Below are 18705 nucleotides of genomic sequence, written 5' to 3' on the forward strand. Positions count from 1 at the left end.
GAAGGGATTCTGTCATTACGCTTTGAACAAAGAATATACAATTCACCACCCGATATAATGCATTTCATGTTTTAGATATTAAAATTTAGAATAACACCTTTTAAGACCGAGAAAAAGCATAATTATTAACAAAAGCGTGCCTTATTAGATATGGTTTTGTTTTTTCATGATGCTTCGGACAAATAATGCTAATTCATCTTCGGAAGCAATACTTTGTTTATATTTATTTAGAAGTGAATTCATCTTTTTGTAATTAATAAGTGTGTTAAAACATTAAGCACGATCAACGTTTGTACAACCGTATAAAATTGCAAACAGAAGCATTCAATTCTTATAGTTACTTTTCAGTCAATCAATCAATCAATCAATCAATCAATCAATCAAGGAAGAAAGAAAGCAAGCAAGAAATCAAGCAATCAAGCAGGCAAGCAAGAAATCAAACAAGCAAGCAAGCGAGCAGCCGAGCAAGTAAGCAATCAAGCAAGACAGCAAGGAAAACATCAAGCAAGTGAGCAAGCAATCAATTAATCAATCAATTAATCAACCAACTAAAGAAGCAAGCAAGCAAGTGAGCAAATTCAAAAGACAAGATAGATTATTGACAGGGCTGTTTCAATGAAAACAGTAGGTTTTTTAATGGTTTAAATCTTTCATGAACAAAACTATGAAGCATATGATTAAAATTGTTGATTTATCGTCCTACCCTACGAAGCATAATCACAATTAATAATTGTTCACACCACCGAGATCAACACCGAAAAAAGCCGCATAAGTTTTTGCCACAAAAAAAAAAAAAAATCTGATAAAAAGTAACCAAATTATTTATAACAGGACACAACGATCTCAATAAATATGATATACATATAAGTGACACAAATACCGAACATGTACAATAAATAACCTGTCATAACCGATATTAACCAAAAATAATTTACCTACACACACAAAACTAACGGACACTGAATCTAATCTTACCTGGGATTCTGCCAGTTCAACCATCAGTACGTGTTAACATCATGCCTACAGTATCACTTATTTTCGGTTTGTTTTTAGGAATATTTGTAAAGAAAGGTAAGTTGAATTATTCATTTCAAAATTACTCAAAAGACTAAAATATAGGTCTTTGTTTTTAATGGGGTTTCTAGTATTGTTGTCGTTATTCCCGACTATAACAGACACAAACCCATTGGTTATGTACTGATTGAAATTTTGGTGTAGGAAAAAAACAATCATGTTGGAATTGGCTTGAACTACCAATTAGTAGTGGATAAAATCTTATTAAGGTGGTACCTAACAGTACAGGGAGATAACTCTGTAAAGTCAGCTAAACGTTTTAATTACTATATAACCAGTGTATTTTTTCTGACACAACGTTGGTGCAAAATTTTTAAAATTTTTATATTTTTATTGAAGTCTCAGGTAAATACTTTGACAAAATTTTATGAAAATTAAACGAGCCAAATTTAATTTTAGTGAAAGTGTTGGGTACCACCTTAATATAGGTTTGTCAGTAATGAAGATAGTTGATATACGTATTCAACATTTTAAAGAACATTTTACTATTAACAATAACCACAATAAACCTATTTCTCGTATCAAAAATAAACTAAAAGAACTAAAGGAATTTGTTTTTGTCCCGGCCGATAAAACTGCTAATAATATTATTATTGTTTGACGTAAATTTTACATTGAGGTTCTGAAAAAGGAAATCACCAATTCACCAACATACCAACTGACTCCATTTTCAGAAAACGAAATCTGTAACAAACATAAAGTTTTAGCCACCGCTTTACAAGCAGAGCCAAATACAATGAAAGTCCCAACTATGTATTGGCTTCCGAAGCTACACAAAACCCCTTACAAATATAGATTTATTTCGTCTTCAAGCCATTGTTCAACTACTAAATTGTCTATTCTTCTTACCAGCACACTAGGTACAATTAAAAACCTGATAATAAATTGTTCAAATGAGGCCTTCGAAAATAGTGGAATAAATTACTTTTGGAGTGTCAAGAACTCGTTGGAAGTACTTGATAAATTGCATGCTTATATTGGTGATTTTGAATCTGTTCAAAGTTTTGATTTTTCTACCCTGTATACCACATTGCCTCACATTCTCATTAAGAAAAAATTCACACACCTAATTAAATGGGCATTAAAAAAATCAGAATGGGAATATATATGTTCAAACTCTTTTAGGTCATTTTTTAGTAGCAATAAACAAAAAAACTATGTTAATTGGACATGCTTTGATACTATATATGCCCTTGAATTTTTACTAGATAACATTTTTGTTCGCTTTGGGGATTCCGTATATCGTCAGATTATCGGAATTCCAATGGGGACTAACTGTGCACCACTTATTGCGGACCTGTTTTTGTATTGTTATGAGTTACAATTTATGACAAAAATAAGCAAAGACCCATCGAAACAACATCTGATAAACAAATTTAATAATACTTTTAGATATTTGGATGATATTTTGGCTCTCAATAATGACGACTTCAGTATATATATTAATGAAATTTATCCTGTTGAACTTACTTTAAATAAAGCTAATACTAACAATAACCACTGCCCTTTTCTCGATCTTGATATCAATATCACTAATGGAAAGCTGAATACTAAAATTTATGATAAAAGGGATGATTTTTCATTTCCTATTGTTAATTATCCGTTTTTAGATGGTGACAATCCCTTGTCACCATCTTACGGTGTTTATATATCTCAACTTGTACGATTCGCTCGTGTATGTAACAATGTTTTAGATTTTAACGAGAGAAATTTATGTATTACTGAAAAATTATTACACCAGGGTTTTCGATATCACAAACTAGTCAAAACATTTACTAAATTTTATCATCGGTATAAAGACATCATTCGTAAATATAGCTCAACATGCAGACTTCTAATACGTTCAGGTATTTCACAACCAATTTTTTATGGAAATATTCTTTATAAAGCACAAAGGTGTCAGTATTCACCTCAGAAACTTACAAAACCTTTGAATAGACTTATTAAGAAGGGATATAATTACGATACTGTTGTCAAGTCATAAAAGATTGCATATTTTGGCGTTAATATTGAGTCACTGATAAGGTCTTTGCATCGGAACTAAACACATTTATTCTAAAAACAGTTGTTGGCATGACACGGGTTATGTTCTTCTCATATATGTTATGATGGTATGATACTAAACCCCTAACGGGAAGGATTGTGCCTGATGTTCATATGATGAAATCATAATCTTTCAGTCAGTTTAATTGAGGTCTGGAGCTGGCATGTCAGTTAACTGCTAGTAGTCTGTTGTTATTTATGTATTATTGTCATTTTGTTTATTTTCTTTGGTTACATCTTCTGACATCAGACTCGGACTTCTCTTGAACTGAATTTTAATGTGCGTATTGTTATGCGTTTACTTTTCTACATTGGTTAGAGGTATAGGGGGAGGGTTGAGATCTCACAAACATGTTTAACCCCGCCGCATTTTTGCGCCTGTCCCAAGTCAGGAGCCTCTGGCCTTTGTTAGTCTTGTATTATTTTAATTTTAGTTTCTTGTGTACAATTTGGAAATTAGTATGGCGTTCATTATCACTGGACTAGTATATATTTGTTTAGGGGCCAGCTGAAGGACGCCTCCGGGTGCGGGAATTTCTCGCTACATTGAAGACCTGTTGGGAAATGATTTTTCTCTATACTTTTTATACATTTGGCAACCTTTTTCTTTCAAAAACTATGGACAAATAACAAGGTTTTATATAGGATTTTCAAATATGGCTCCTATCATTAATTATGACATTAATTATGATATATTTCATGAATTATTTGCTGATATTTTTTTATATACTAAGGTTCTAACTACCCGATGAAAAGTTTGCCTAAGGAGGATTTGTCGCTTCTTTCTATGTTCCTTATGGTTAAAAAAAATCCTCTCGTGATGTTCTCATATACTTGTTTTTTTTTTGGTTTTTTTTTTTGGGGGGGGGGGGGTCCGAGTGTTCCAGGTGAAGGTTATTATAGAAAAGCGCATCACATCTGTTGAAAAATTTAATAATATGAATGATCATTGTCAAACTAAGTGATACTCTATCAGGTTATGAGATGAATTTGGCGTAAAACGGTAGAAATGGTATTTAAAAAAAAATATATTTTCTTGCCTTTGGTGGCTGTGGTTATTATTTGCCTGTTTCTTTTGGGAATTAAGCTCCTTTTGGATTGAACTACTGATAAATCATTGGTTCAGAATTTGGGCTCCAGGTAAACTGCATAAATATTATGATACGTGGCCCTTCATGGTTTTTCTAAAATTAATCAAAATATAAAAATAAGAATTTCTAGAATATCTTTATAACTTAAAACCAGTTTTATCTGGTCTGGAATATACAAAAACTGCAAGCGAACAACATAATTAATAAAGATATGATTTTCCAAATTATGATAAATTGTAAAGCTTCATCGAGGGTCCACTCCATGTAAAATATATGTTAATTCAGATCAAAGGTTTATCGTTTTGTTCCTTCAATTGCTGAAACGAAAGTAATTAAATCATATTTTCTTGATATTTTATGTCAAAGAAGTGTTTATGAGAATTACAATGATAAATGAACAGTACTATAGCGTTTTAAACCCTAGTTATACCAAGATTGACCTAACATTTTATTACATGACACACAATAATAGATTTCTTCATGACCTATATTGTCAAATAGCGAAAGAAAGTAGTCATATTACATGTCATTTTCACTTTAATGTGAAGGTTCGGACATATTTTAGTACCATAAAGTTTCACATATACAGTTTTATATAGAGTGAATATGTGTGATTTTGAGCAAATTTTGTTGTAAGTGTCGATTTCGAATTAAGAAGAAAATTGTACATAGATGATTGTCAAAGAGAGGCTACAGATACCCGATGGGCATTCTTATAAGACAACCTTAATATAATTGTAACACCATGGAAAAAAGCGTGTTCGATTGAAGAGTTTCATTTTAATGCCTCTCCATAAGTTTTCCATACATTAAAGCCATGTATAACTATAAGACGACTCATAGTTTCAACACAATTTTAATATTGCCAATATAAACTTAAAAATACTGCCATTTAAAAAAAATAAAATAATAAGATTATATCAAGGGTCTATCACAATCATCAATCTCATGTCGAAAAAAAAGTCCACAACCATCGACAAAGAAAGGCAAACGAAAAAAACCCACCCCATTTTCATAACAAAAAAAATAAGAAAATAGTAACACGAACCCAGCAAAAACCCGACTGAAGTCAAATTCCCCTCAATGGGAAGCGTTTCGTTATATAAGTGAAATCCCTCGTGTGGCTTTTGTAAATGAGACCACCATCACTGTTTTGTAGTTTGAAATAAATCGACATTGAGAACAAAGATAAAATAAATCTGTTTTGGTATTTAAATGTTTTAACCTCATTCTTTAGAAGAAGAAATACATATTTATGAAGGTTGCTATGATATTTTCCTGATGTTATAAACCAATTTACTGTCTTAATTGAAGTACAGACGGTACTCATGTGACGTTCAGCATCATCTTTGATATAAAATTCTCGGACGATAAACATCATGCAATCTATTATCATCATTGATATATTCCTAGTGTAATTTCGCATCATAAGTATTTACTTTCTTAATTGAAGTACAGACGGTACTCATGTGACGTTCAGCATCATCTTTGAGATAAAATTCTCGGCCGATAAACATCATGCAATCTATTATCATCATTGATATATTCCTAGTGTAATTTCGCATCATAAGTATTATGAACCATATTAATTAAAGAAAAAAACCCAAACACATCCACGAAATGACAAAAGACAAAAACTATTCATGGCTTTTACTTTGAAGTAAAGGTAACATCATTTTCAAATATTTCACTTTTTCAATATCCATTTATATTATCCGATACTAATAACATTATTATCTTTCATGATACAGGTCATTGTCAATGCGGAGACAGACTTCCAGTAACACTTAAATCATTCCAGCCAACTATCATAACGTCGCCAGGCTTTTACAATGGTTCATATGAAGCGTGAGTACTAATGTAAAAGTTTTACAAAAGATTTTCTTTTCATTACATTTTGATTTTGACCCCTAATCATTTTTTTCAGATTATAATTATTAATGTTTGTCTGTCGGTTATGTGAACATATATGTAAAATTGAGAATGGAAATGGGGAATGTGTCAAAGATAGCAACCCCACCAAAGAGCAGAAACTAGCCAAAGGCCACGAATGGGTCTTCAATGCAGCGATACAATTCCTCAGCCGGAAGCGTACATTCTAATCTTGGGAACATTTGAAACATTTACACAGTGTTCTTTGAAACAATAGATGCTATCCCATACTTATCCCGCATACAATCGAAACTCTTATATTCTTATCGTGGGAATCATCTCCGTGATATATTTTTTTTTGCGCTAAGGTGGCGTAAAGCAAACATCAATCAATCAATCAATTATAGAAACGATCGAAACTCTATCATGTATTGTACATTCATATCGTGGAAACAATCGAAACTCATCGTCGAAACAATATGGGGTTATTGCATGAATATTGGGGAATATTGTCCCGAGTAGAATTTTATATTGCACGAGCTTGCGAGTGCAATATATGTTCTACGAGAGAAAATATTTGCCAATATTTATGCACTAACCGTTTTATTGTATAGCATAAACATTGGTTTAAACTAAGATTTTGTCGTTGATGACATCATGAATTTTGAAGATTTATTGCACTAGTGCAATATTGGAATTTTTTGCACGCTAACTTTTGATGACTTTCTGTGGGAAATATTTTATTGCTATGCAATAATAGAAATTCTTACATTTTTATCGTGGAAACATTCGAAGCACTTACACATTATCGAGAAACAATCGACACATACATTTGTATCGTTCGGACAAAGTCAATCGATATTTAAACTACACTATGAATTATATAGATATAGGTGGTATGAGTGCCAACGAGACAACTCTCCATCCAAGTAACAATTTATAAAAAGTAAATCATGTCATTTTATCTACACCGGCAAATTTTACTCACGTGAATTTTACATGAATCTCGCATGAAATCGTTTAATTAAACGATCGTATACGTGAAACTCGTGTGAAAATTACTCATGAATTTCACGTGAATTGATTTTCACATGAATCCATTTTGAAAATTTTCACTCAATCTCACATAAAGTTTGCAAGAAGATGCATTGGTACTATTTATGTTTTTATTCGAAAATTTAGATGTTATTTGAATAACTATATTTAGAAATTCACATGAATTTTGCGTGAGTTTCACATTAGATTCTTGTGAAACTCGTGTGAAATCAGTTCACGTGAGTTTTAAGTATTATTTCGTTTGAGGTTAAAAATTTGCGTGAAATTTCCCACCGTATTTTAAAATCAAGATACTCATATTACATAATATTCTCATTCGCTAGTTATTAACTGCATCTAGGAGTAATATTTTTGATGTGCACAAGATGTACTAGCAAAATGGTGTATTTTGTAGGAACACTACATGTTCGTGGATTATCAAAACTGTAGCAGACACACTAGCTGACATGACAATACTATTACAGATAGATATATGGCAAATGAAGTGCCCACGTGACTATTTGAGAGTATATATAGGTATACGTTTTATCATTATAACTTTTTTTTTAGCCGACCGTGCAAGGGCTGTATAGCCAGTCAAGGTCGTTAAAAACTTCCATTTGTTGTATTATAACTTTAATGAAGCCCTAGAAAGTAGTTATTTCAATAACATTTTAAGGCATATTTTTTTTACGGTTATCAGGAAATTTTTACATAAAGATTCTAAACCATATGTTAAGACAAAGTAAATTATGTTGCTGTAACGAAATAATTTTCTTTTATTGAATGTAATCATGGGTACAAAATAAGATGTTATCGATATTCATATACAATTAATATTTCATGGTACATTTCTTCTTTTTAAGGTGAAAGTTCGTCTGGTTTAACAATGTTTGATGAATTTGATTGCAAAACCGACATCAATACAACTAAACCAATATTGATTACTGGAGCGGTATATGTAGAATTTAAGTCAGGGGACTTTGAAACAGACCCAGGGATTGGATTCATGATAAAGTTTCTCTCAGCATACGATTCATGTAAGTGGTGTTAATGTTTACGTTGAACCAGATTCATGTGACAGCTTTCATTAAAATAACGAAAAAGATAATTTTTGAAAGTCGAAATGTCGAATTGACTTTAGTAATTTGTGAAGGTATTACCATATGAATTTGAACATTCCTGTACGAGAATCAGATACTCAAATATATACCAATGTCTTTATAAACATGGTAGGCAAATGAGTTAAGAGTCCTTATGGCTTATATAATGTGATATCATATACTGATTAAGGAACTTTTAGATATATAATTGTCACCATTTTCTCAATAGATAACGTGATTATTTATAATAGAATGATACTTTAATGCCATGCTGCGGTTGACAAAATAATCTTCTAAACTTATAAGAATATCATGTATGTGATTTAGTATTTAACCAATCATTTATTTTATTAAATTAGCTGGCACCGGTTGCCAAAGAACACAGAAGTTGTTAGCTGAGGAAACCGAGAAATTTATTACCAGTCCAAGATTTCCTGATGACTATCCGTTGTAGGTTACTTATCTGTTAATTTATTCCCTAGCAAAAAAAAAATCTTTACACACACTTAATACATAACCGTCTTTTGGATATACATATAAAACGTAAGCATTTATTTAGCTTCGGCATTTTTTTCATCAACGTCACTTTGTTGAGTTTTACGGAATATCTTTGTCAAAGATGACCATAAGCTGTAGAAAAAATCTAGGTTTCTTGGCCTCATTCAAGTTATGAATTGATCTTTAAATAGCTATGAGGAAACAACTTGTATTTAGTGGTAAGTTTTTGGGCCAAAGATTAAGTAGATTATTTTCCTTAGAATTTGTAATTAAACTCTTTACTTTTACCCTGCAATCAGTCGTAACACATGAAGTTTTTCTTTACTTGTACAAATAAAGTCTACGATTTCTCAAATATCATGTTGAGCAAACGGTTATATGACTATTTCTTGTTGAATAAAACATCATATGTCTATTTTTGGAAATTTATTTATACACGCTACCAAACAGGAGAACATCTCGGCGAGCCTCGCTTTTTGTTCTGTTTCTAAAGCCCATACAAATAAATTTTATATTTTCAGCAATGTAAGTATATTGTATGTACACGTACGTCGATAACTGAGCATAAATAAATACAACAGTAGTATACCGCTGTTTGAAAGTCCTAAATCGATTGAGAGAAAACAAATCCGGCATAAGATAGAGGAAATATATAACTACACTTATATTGGACAAAAATTAACGATTTATCACCGGACCAATGAACTTTTTGAACAAGACGAGTATCAATGTTGGTCGTGGAATTTATAACTACCCTTTTGGAGCAAATGCGTTCAATACTTTTTTTTATATTTGTTTTAAAATTTGCTAAGTGCCTTTATATTGTAGTGTAGTGTTTGAGGACTATTTGTATCTCTCTATCTTTTAAACTAGATAGCAAAAGTGCCATTTTCATCATGCAACGTAATGTGAATTTGGTCCATTGTACGGGTATCAGTTTAATTTACGAAAGGCAACAGTAGTATACCGGTGTTCAAAAGTCATAAATCGATTGAGAAAAAAAAAAACCGAGGGAAACACATCAATTACAAGAAGAAAACAAGGGAACAACAGGAACATTGAAGTGCAACAAAAACAAACACTAACACACATAGAAACGAACTGTTTGATAACATCGGCCATATTTCTGACAGAACATTTGAAGAAAAAAATGTTGGGTTAAACCTGGTTAAATGGCTAACCAAATCTCTTCATGGCAATGTTAGAAAATATGGCTTAATTTACAACACTTTGTCACAGAAAAAAGTACACATATACGCAAAAACATTAACCACAGATAAATACACAAACAAATAATATAAACGTCATGATCGACACAACATGGAAACCGCAGAACAACAACACACATATCCTATCGACGATAGACACCACACAATATCACAAACAGTGACGCGACTAATGGTAAGTCGATAACTTGTTGTTTAAAATAACCACCACCACTCACATGGACATGTAAATAACATATGCCATAAGAACATTAGCTAACTAATGATCAAGGGTTAAACATTTCAAATACGTGATATCAATTTACGAATTTCGAATCTAATCATCTTTATAAATCTTATATTTTCAACAGGAATAATGATTGTAGCTGGAATATAACAGTAAACGGAACAAACTCTGTACTGTTAGTTGTGTATTTACTGGACGTTGACCAAAATGATAATTGTTCTTATCACCGGTTACATATAACTACAAATGGTTAGTTGTTACTGAGCATGACCGTAACATCATTGTATGTTTACTTGAATAGTCGTACAAATATAAATTATTACTACAGTAGTCGTAGATTTGCTATGATTCATAAGTAAAGCAAAATGGTTTTAAGTGATTTTCTTGACTTAAAAGTCCAGTATACTAAATATATGCCTTTGTCTGAATATTTAGAGATCTTTAATTTTCTTTTATACAATTTCTACATAATCTACAAAATTAATCTACAAAATTATGTTATTGTTTGGTGTTTAGAAATATTGATAATCAAGTAAGTAACGTTGTAACGTCTGGAAAGAGCCTCTTAGCCAATTAAAATATCACAAACAAACTATTTTGGAATTTATCGTTCACAAATTGTTATTATTTTGTTTTCAGATTCCAGTACAGTATTATGTGATCGTAGAGAATGGAACAGAAAACAGATTGTTGGTGAATCTATAAGCATTACCTTTAAAACTGATTCAAAGAATAGAAGAGCTGGATTTCTGATTGGGTATAAATCCGTACTTGTAACAACCACCACTGATGTCATAACGGATGCCACTACAGCACAAGTAACTATCCCACCACAATACTGGGATTATTGGTGGCCAGAAAACAAGCCGCTTACAGATTATTACTATTATGACTATGGATTCAATCCAAACGTCGTAGTGGACCCATATCTTACAACACTCTCTGTGGACCCATTTCCTACATTCCCTACAGCAGCCCCGGTTACAACAACGCCAATGAGTAAGACATTTTTTCTATAAGATAAGCTTGGAATGTTAATACTGCAAGTCACCTGGGAATAAAATCAGTTCATTAGTCTGTACTTTGGTTTTGTCGTGATATCATTTATTAAATTAATTTCTTAAAATCTTCTTCTATATATTTAGATATTATAATGGAAGTATTTGACGGTTTTAACTCTCTGTGTCTGGCAAAGTTGACCACATCATATAACTATTCTAGGTTATAGATATAGCTCTTTAAGTGTTAACAATTATACAAATTCTTGGTAAATCCAGTTAAGCGCATAAATATCGTACGCTCAGTGTAAAATATTGACAAATGTAATTCCTACCCATGATTAAATCAGCATACTAGTATAGCATGACACGAAGGAATTAATTCTTAATCATTGCTATTTCGATGAAGCGTTTAAAACTCTGTTCATATTTGATTCTTCAGAAGAAAAAAAAATGTCTAAGATACGATTTTTTTCCAACATGAGAACGCATGTGAGGATAATGTAACCAAGAATTTAAAACGCAACATTAACCACAATTTGAAATTACATTTAGAAAGCAAAAAAAATGACAACCGATTGTGTTATGGTTCCAACTTAAAAGTTAAAAACATTATTTTTTGACAGACTAAAGACAAAAATGTGCATTTTAAATAAAGTACACTAAGTCTAACCACTTACAATATCTTATAAAATTGACAATTGAAATGGGGAATGTGTCAAAGAGACAAAAACCCGACCAAAGAGCAGAAAACAGCTGAAGGCCATCAATGGATTTCAATGGGTCTGTCAAAATATTGGCAAACTTGTAACAGGTGTATTTGAAAAGAGTTGATCTCATTTTTCATAATATAATTCTACTTTATTGCGCTTGGGAAACAAACATATAATAGATCAAGCACAAGTGTGACGTTAATTTAGGTGTATATGTGAAATGCTTTGCTTACAGTCCTTCGTCTGTTCGGTTTGTTCAATCAAACTTGGTGTTGTTTAAAAAAAATATAACTATTACACCAGATAAAGTTTATTTTGTTGTACACGAGTCTTTAGTAACACATATATATTTTTGTTCAGTTCCACAGATGCCAAATACAGGATTCTGGGATAATTGGATTTCACCTTTACTATACTACTGGATGTTTTGAAAAGTTTCGCCCCCAAAGTCTACATCATTGATAAATGAAAAAAAACATTGCTTTCTCAGCAGGATCAAGATGTTACACTAGCAAATGATTTCTACAAAAAATCTGAAAGGAACATAAATGCTTTGTCCATAAAACCGTTGTTTTAGAAGAGCAACTGTTTATTGTTTTGTAAAAGTTATATAACATATATGTTTCATCAATTAAGTCATTGATTTATATGATTATCATAAACTATTGTAAATGTTTGATATTGTATATATGACATAATGATCATTATTATATACTATTTTACTTTCTTTTTGATTGTTTTTTTTTCGATTTATTGTATGATTTCGAGATAATATTGTATCTAAATGCAAACATTGTTCATATACTAGTATATATATATATATGCCATTTTCGCAATACCCAATTATTAGTAGTTAATTTCATTCATCTCATTATAGCCAGAAGCAAAACCTATGAAATATTTTCTTTCTTGTTTCTATTATGCCGTGAACCTTATTTTTCAAAATAATTGTATTCTTCTGTTCTAAGACATTTCCTTCTGTTTTGGCAGTTGTTTTTGAAGTTAGTTTACATGTTTTATATGTCCTAGTTTATTTACTTAAAGTGGTCCGTGTTGCTCTTCCTTACACTATATGTGGTGTTCTTTGTGCTGTTTAAATTCCAACGTTTGTGTTGTTTATACCGGTAGCAGTCTTGTCTATTCTTTCTCATTAAAAACATTTCTAAATTACAAAAGTTTCCGGGTAAGAAAAAAATTACACGAACGATGATATAGAATTTTGAGAAGATATTTTGTTAAATTAAATTCAATTACCTATCAGCTATTGCATGATGTCTAATCACTTGATAAAACTTGATAAAAATATTTAAATAAATATATATATGAAATTAAAAAGCAAGTAAATAATCAAATAACTGTTTATGAAACTATAAATTTTTCAAAACACAAAGACTTTCTGCCCCAGGAAAACGTTAACGTTACCTGTTTTTGGGAACATCTTTCACAATTTTGAGTTCTTGACACTATTCAACTTCGCCCTTTTTAATGATTTGTTTCAAGCGTTGGTGATTAGTCTTTTGTTCAGAAAAGGGCGTAAGCTTACAAAAATCAAATCCGTAATTCTATTCCACTATTAGTTGAGTGTTTCCCTCGGTTTGAATTTCATACCCTGATTTCTTTACTCTCAATCGATTTATGACTTTTAAACACCGGTTTACTACTGTTGCCTTTATCTGTGATAATCTTATATTAAGGGCATACGATACAGTTACAGGGGAGGTAATGACGTTGCTAACGTAAATTGTTATTTTCGCGACGTCAAACTATGACTTATCGGGAAAAGATTCAGTTTTCGACTGATATTTATCCTTCAAACTTATTTAACTTGAAAGCAAGTTCATGGACCCCTATCTTTTAAAATGACATTTGGTTTGCATACGCGAGAAGATTATGTGTGCCAATTTTCATGAAAACGTAAATAGTGCAATTTTTTTAAAATTTAATAAAAAGACAGCAAAAAATGATGTGTTTTCTTGCAAAAGTATAAATTATTCTAAATGATAAGGATGTAACTAACAGAAAATCATGGCCGTTTTTGGCACAACTTTTTTGATCTTTTGGTCCTCGATGCTGTTCGACTTTGTGCTTGTTTCGGCTTTCAAACTTTGTGACTGGGCATCACTAGTAGATCTTGTGTGGATAAAATTCACTTCTGGCGTATTAAAATTTTCAACTTGTTGCCTTTTGTTGGCTGAAGTTCGTGTGTTTCTTTGTCAATTGTATTCTCCAATTTATTTATATTGTAGTCCTGTAGTGTTGAGTTGTCATCTTAATGTTTTATTTCACATGGCTATAAAAGGAGAGGTTTGGCATGCCACAAAACCAGGTTCAACCCGCCATTTTTTTGTTTAAAAATGTCCTGTACCAAGTCAGGAATATGGCCATTGTTATATTATAGTTCGTTTCTGTATGTGTTACATTATAACGGTGCGTCGTTTGTTTTCTCTTATTTTTGAGTGTGAATTCACATTGCGATAAGACGTGTCACGGTACTTGTCTATCCCAAATTCATGTATTTGGTTTTGATGTTATATTTGTTATTCTCGTGGGATTTTGTCTGTTGTTTGGTCCGTTTTTGTGTGTGTTACATTGTAGTGTTGTGTCGTTGTTCTCTTATATTTAATGCGTTTCCCTCAGTTTTAGTTTGTTACCCCGATTTTGTTTTTTGTCCATGGATTTATGAGTTTGAACATCGGTATACTACTGTTGCCTTTATTTTTATATTCATGAATATTTGATGAATAGGAGTTATTTCTGAATTAAAATGTATAAATTTTTATGATACTTATAAAATTCATTAATTACAAATTATTTAACAAAAAACAATTTGTGTTTATCTTTTAAAACAAAAAAAATATGTCTTCCATAGGGAAAATACGTCCACAAATCCGAATTTTGAGCAAATATACAAAATTTCGACCGCATTTTACTAAAAAAATAGCACATGAAAGTATATTTTTTATTACATATGTGATTTAATCAGGTAAAAAATAGTCTATATGGAAATTTTTATTAAAATGTAAATACGGGATCAAAACTATATCGTATGCCCTTAAACAGTGTGATCGACTTTATACGGAGTTTTGCAGTTTCGACTGGCTGTTCATCATACCATCTTTAATGTTATAAGCCATTCAATTTAAACATGTACATGATACTTATGACTTCAATATTTTGCAAGTCATAATTATGTGTAGAATGATGGTCTGGAAAATAAAAAACCCTGTTAATGCTTATTAAATGAAATGTGTTGCTATGGTATACATTGCTATTGAGGCTAATGTTACATAATGACTGTTGGCATTGGTTACTTGGAAGTTATTTTCGAAGAATATTACGGATGTCATATTTGGAAATGTTTTTGATTCCAGCTCGAAAGCCTATTACATCTTTTAATAAATAAAACAGGATTTAATATCAAAGATGTTTGCTTATTTTCAAATGGTATTTGATGAAATGACCCTTTATGTTATTTAATGAACGCATACTTAAAACAAATTTATCATTAAAAAATGATTAAATAAATATCTATGTTCTGTAATGTACTTAAAAGTAGAAATATTTATAAACATATACACTAATCATTGAGATCAGATGAAAATAAACAAAGGACACTACGTTTAAACTTTTATTGCCTATAAAATAACAATTGATGCCATTTCAATTGGTCTTAGTATACCACGTGGTTGCATTCGGAACTAGCATAGAGTTGCATTTATCTTGGGTACAACAGAAGTGACAAGAATAGGCATGCGGATTTTGAACTAATCCAGAGGGTTTACAATAATTAAGACCAGCTGACTCTATTTTCCATTTGTTTTCACATGTAGCTAAATCAACGCATCTGAAACGAAATATATTATATGAAATGCATTTAACTCTACAATTTATAATTTTTTCTCGGAAAACAATTGCCAGTGACAGATATATTAATGTACTCAATCGAAAAACAAATGCATTTGCATTAATCTGTATTGATTAAGTAGCGTTAAAATAAAAAAATATAAATCGGTCATGTTTTGGAGTTTTGTCAGATTTTCGGAATCCTCTGGTTTTATCCTTTTGAATGCTTAAAAAAAATTGCCTACTGAAACCCATTTTTCTTTTTATAAAACTTTTACATGTATAATTATAAGCCATCTGTAAAAGTCTTATATACTCCTTGATATTTTTTAATAGTTTTGAGCACTTTAACTTGTCAATGATAAAGATATGAAAAATCAAGAAAGAACATTTTCCAGCATAAATTCCAATAGTTGATATCTCGAAAACAAGCACATCGGACTCGGACTTCTCTTGAACTGAATTTAAATTTGCGTATTGTTATGCGTTTACTTTTCTACATTGGCTAGAGGTATAGGGGAAAGGTTGAGATATCATAAACATGTTTAACCCCGCCGCAATTTTACGCCTGTCAGGAGCCTCTGGCCTTTGTTAGTCTTGTATGATTTTTAACTTTAGTTTCTGTTGTATAATTCGGAGTTTAGTATGACGTCCATTATCACTGTACTAGTATGCATATTATTAAGGGACCAGCTGAAGGACGACTACGGGTGCGGGAGTTTCTCGCTACATTGAAGACCCATTGGTGGCCTTCGGCTGTTGTCTGCTCTATGGTCGGGTTGTTGTCGCTTTGACATATTCCCCATTCCTTTCTCAATTTATCATTGACCTATACTTTTGTTTGCTCTTTGGGCTCCTTCAATCATCCCCTATCAATATATACTAGTGGCATGAAAAGCTTTTATTTTGAAATTGAGTAGCGAACCATCTTAAAGCAACAAGGCTTAAAACGTACCTACTTGGTATTTATTACAATAAAATGATAGTAATACATTTGCCGTCTATATACATGAAAAGTTCCTTTTAAAGACTGTTTATGAGGTCTTTACATTTGAAATATTGGCTCTTTGTTGATTGATTCGTCGGTTTAACATGACGACCGTGCAAAGGATGTATAGCCAGTCAAGATCGTAAAAAACTTTCATTTGATGGTTTAACACGAACTATTAGTTAGTTACAATTGCCTTTGAATTTGCTTCCAGAAACTGCTTTTAGATTGGTTCATACTGACGTTAATCATACAGGAACTATCGAGTTTGACATGTTACTGTATATAAACAAAATCAGTAAAATGTGTGTGTTTCACAAAGTCGTTCAGAGATTATAAATTGGATTATTCCATATTTTAATTATGAAAGGAAAATATTCTTTTATCCTTTTTATGAATGTATATAAACATCACAAAAACTACAACAATAATAAAAAAAAAAAAATAGAAATGCAAATCTATATTAGTAGATATATGTAGTTAACATAATTCATGTAAGACTGTTTGATTCATTTACTTGTGCAGGAGCTGAGTAAAATCATATCGAATCATAAACAAAAAGTGGAATCACAAAAATACTGAACTCCGAGAAAAATTCAAAAAAGAAAGTCTCTAATCAAATGGCAAAATAAAACGCTCAAACACATCTTACGAATGGATAACAACTGTCATATTTCTGACTTGGTACAGGCATTTCCGGAAATATAGCTATCAAAACCTCGCACTAAACGACAGTCTCATCAAATCCCACGCGAGAACCAAAAAAACCCAGACACAATAGGTTAAAATGTCAAAAATAGTGGTACAGCAGTCACCTTTGTGTTATCATCTCAATCACTTTAATACAAACAAATATAACAAAAAAGAACACAAAGCATAAATCAAATTTTACAACCTCACTCATTGCTTTTTTATTATACGATTTTATGTAAAATTCACCCATAAAGGATTGAAAGATTTTAAGTACTGGGACCGAATCCTTACCCCGACAAACACAGGGTTAGATTAACAAAAAGTCTGACATACAATCGCGCGTTTGACGTCACACAGGTAGATGTAAATCAATGTTGTCGTTCAAAGTATGAACAGAATGTAGTCTGTAGTTATTCAGGGCTTAACCTCTGCAGAATCTAAATTAGAAGTTTCCGTTGTCCTTCTTGCCGCTCGTCTGTATGCTTATTGTGAATTTCTTCTTTAAAACAGCCACGTTAATATGTGTCAAAGAAACAAAAAAGGACAAATGATTGAAGGAAAGGTGAACCGTAATTAAATAAATTTTCAGTTGAAATGCAATTCCATTTTTTAATTTTTTTTCTTTTTTTTTCATGATTAATGAAATAATTTCATACATGAACCCTAGATGAATTTGTTTATTTCGAGGTACCTTTTTGTCATATATCTCTTTAACTGTTTCGGTTTTTATACATCCTTGGCTTTCAAATATTCGGCTTTGTATGTTCCTGATATAGGCAAAACCAGAAAAGCGCCTTGGACGCATGCAATTTAAAACTGATTGTTTTCATTTTTTAGATAATGCACCAAAACAACACCAACGATTGAGTGACGTACCAACCGTACCTGATATGAACAACTAATTTGCGAAACGTTTCAAAATAATCATTTATAGATAATGAGAATAAACCTTTTGAAAACATCCACATTGCCTTGGGCATCTTGTACGATATCTGTCATGCAGTAGTCTTCTCCAGTTTTACAGGTTTGTGGTAAATCTCTTCCAATTTCAATACCGCTGCATGGAACTTGGATAGTCATGTCTCCACATATATGACAAGTCCTTGTACCTAAATTAATGAAATATTGTAACAAGTATTTAAGTATCGCTATCAAATAAACAAAATTTTATGGACAAATGTACAATATGTACTTTAACTAAACAAAAGTATTAATCAAAAAATTAATTGTTTGGTGATTTGAATAACAAGTATCATTTGTCTACTAGACATATACATGCCACCAACATTCAAAATGTTTTAT

The 18705-nt window shown here is 31.5% G+C and overlaps 2 protein-coding genes across 2 annotated transcripts in view; one reads left to right on the top strand and one right to left on the bottom strand.

The window, feature by feature from the left end:
* The first annotated feature begins 916 nt into the window (after window positions 1-916).
* LOC143063289 (neuropilin-1-like) lies at window positions 917-15183 on the top strand. The gene is made up of 8 exons (XM_076235346.1): window positions 917-1071; window positions 5960-6056; window positions 7531-7652; window positions 7982-8155; window positions 8578-8668; window positions 10293-10417; window positions 10808-11167; window positions 12240-15183. The coding sequence occupies exons 1-8, from the start codon at window positions 1017-1019 to the stop codon at window positions 12308-12310; spliced, it is 1095 nt and encodes a 364-aa protein (XP_076091461.1). The 5' UTR covers window positions 917-1016; the 3' UTR covers window positions 12311-15183.
* Window positions 15184-15493: 310 nt separating this feature from the next.
* LOC143063287 (uncharacterized) overlaps window positions 15494-18705 on the bottom strand; it is a 61144-nt gene continuing 57932 nt past the window's right edge. The window contains exons 21-22 of the mRNA XM_076235342.1: window positions 18353-18512; window positions 15494-15723 (exon numbers count right to left, since the gene is read on the bottom strand). Coding sequence (XP_076091457.1) covers window positions 15540-15723; window positions 18353-18512 — 344 coding nt within the window. The 3' untranslated portion in view covers window positions 15494-15539. The remainder of the gene's footprint in view (window positions 15724-18352; window positions 18513-18705) is intronic.

This window comes from Mytilus galloprovincialis, chromosome 2 (assembly GCF_965363235.1).
Source record: "Mytilus galloprovincialis chromosome 2, xbMytGall1.hap1.1, whole genome shotgun sequence".
Classification (NCBI taxonomy): Eukaryota; Metazoa; Mollusca; class Bivalvia; order Mytilida; family Mytilidae; genus Mytilus; species Mytilus galloprovincialis.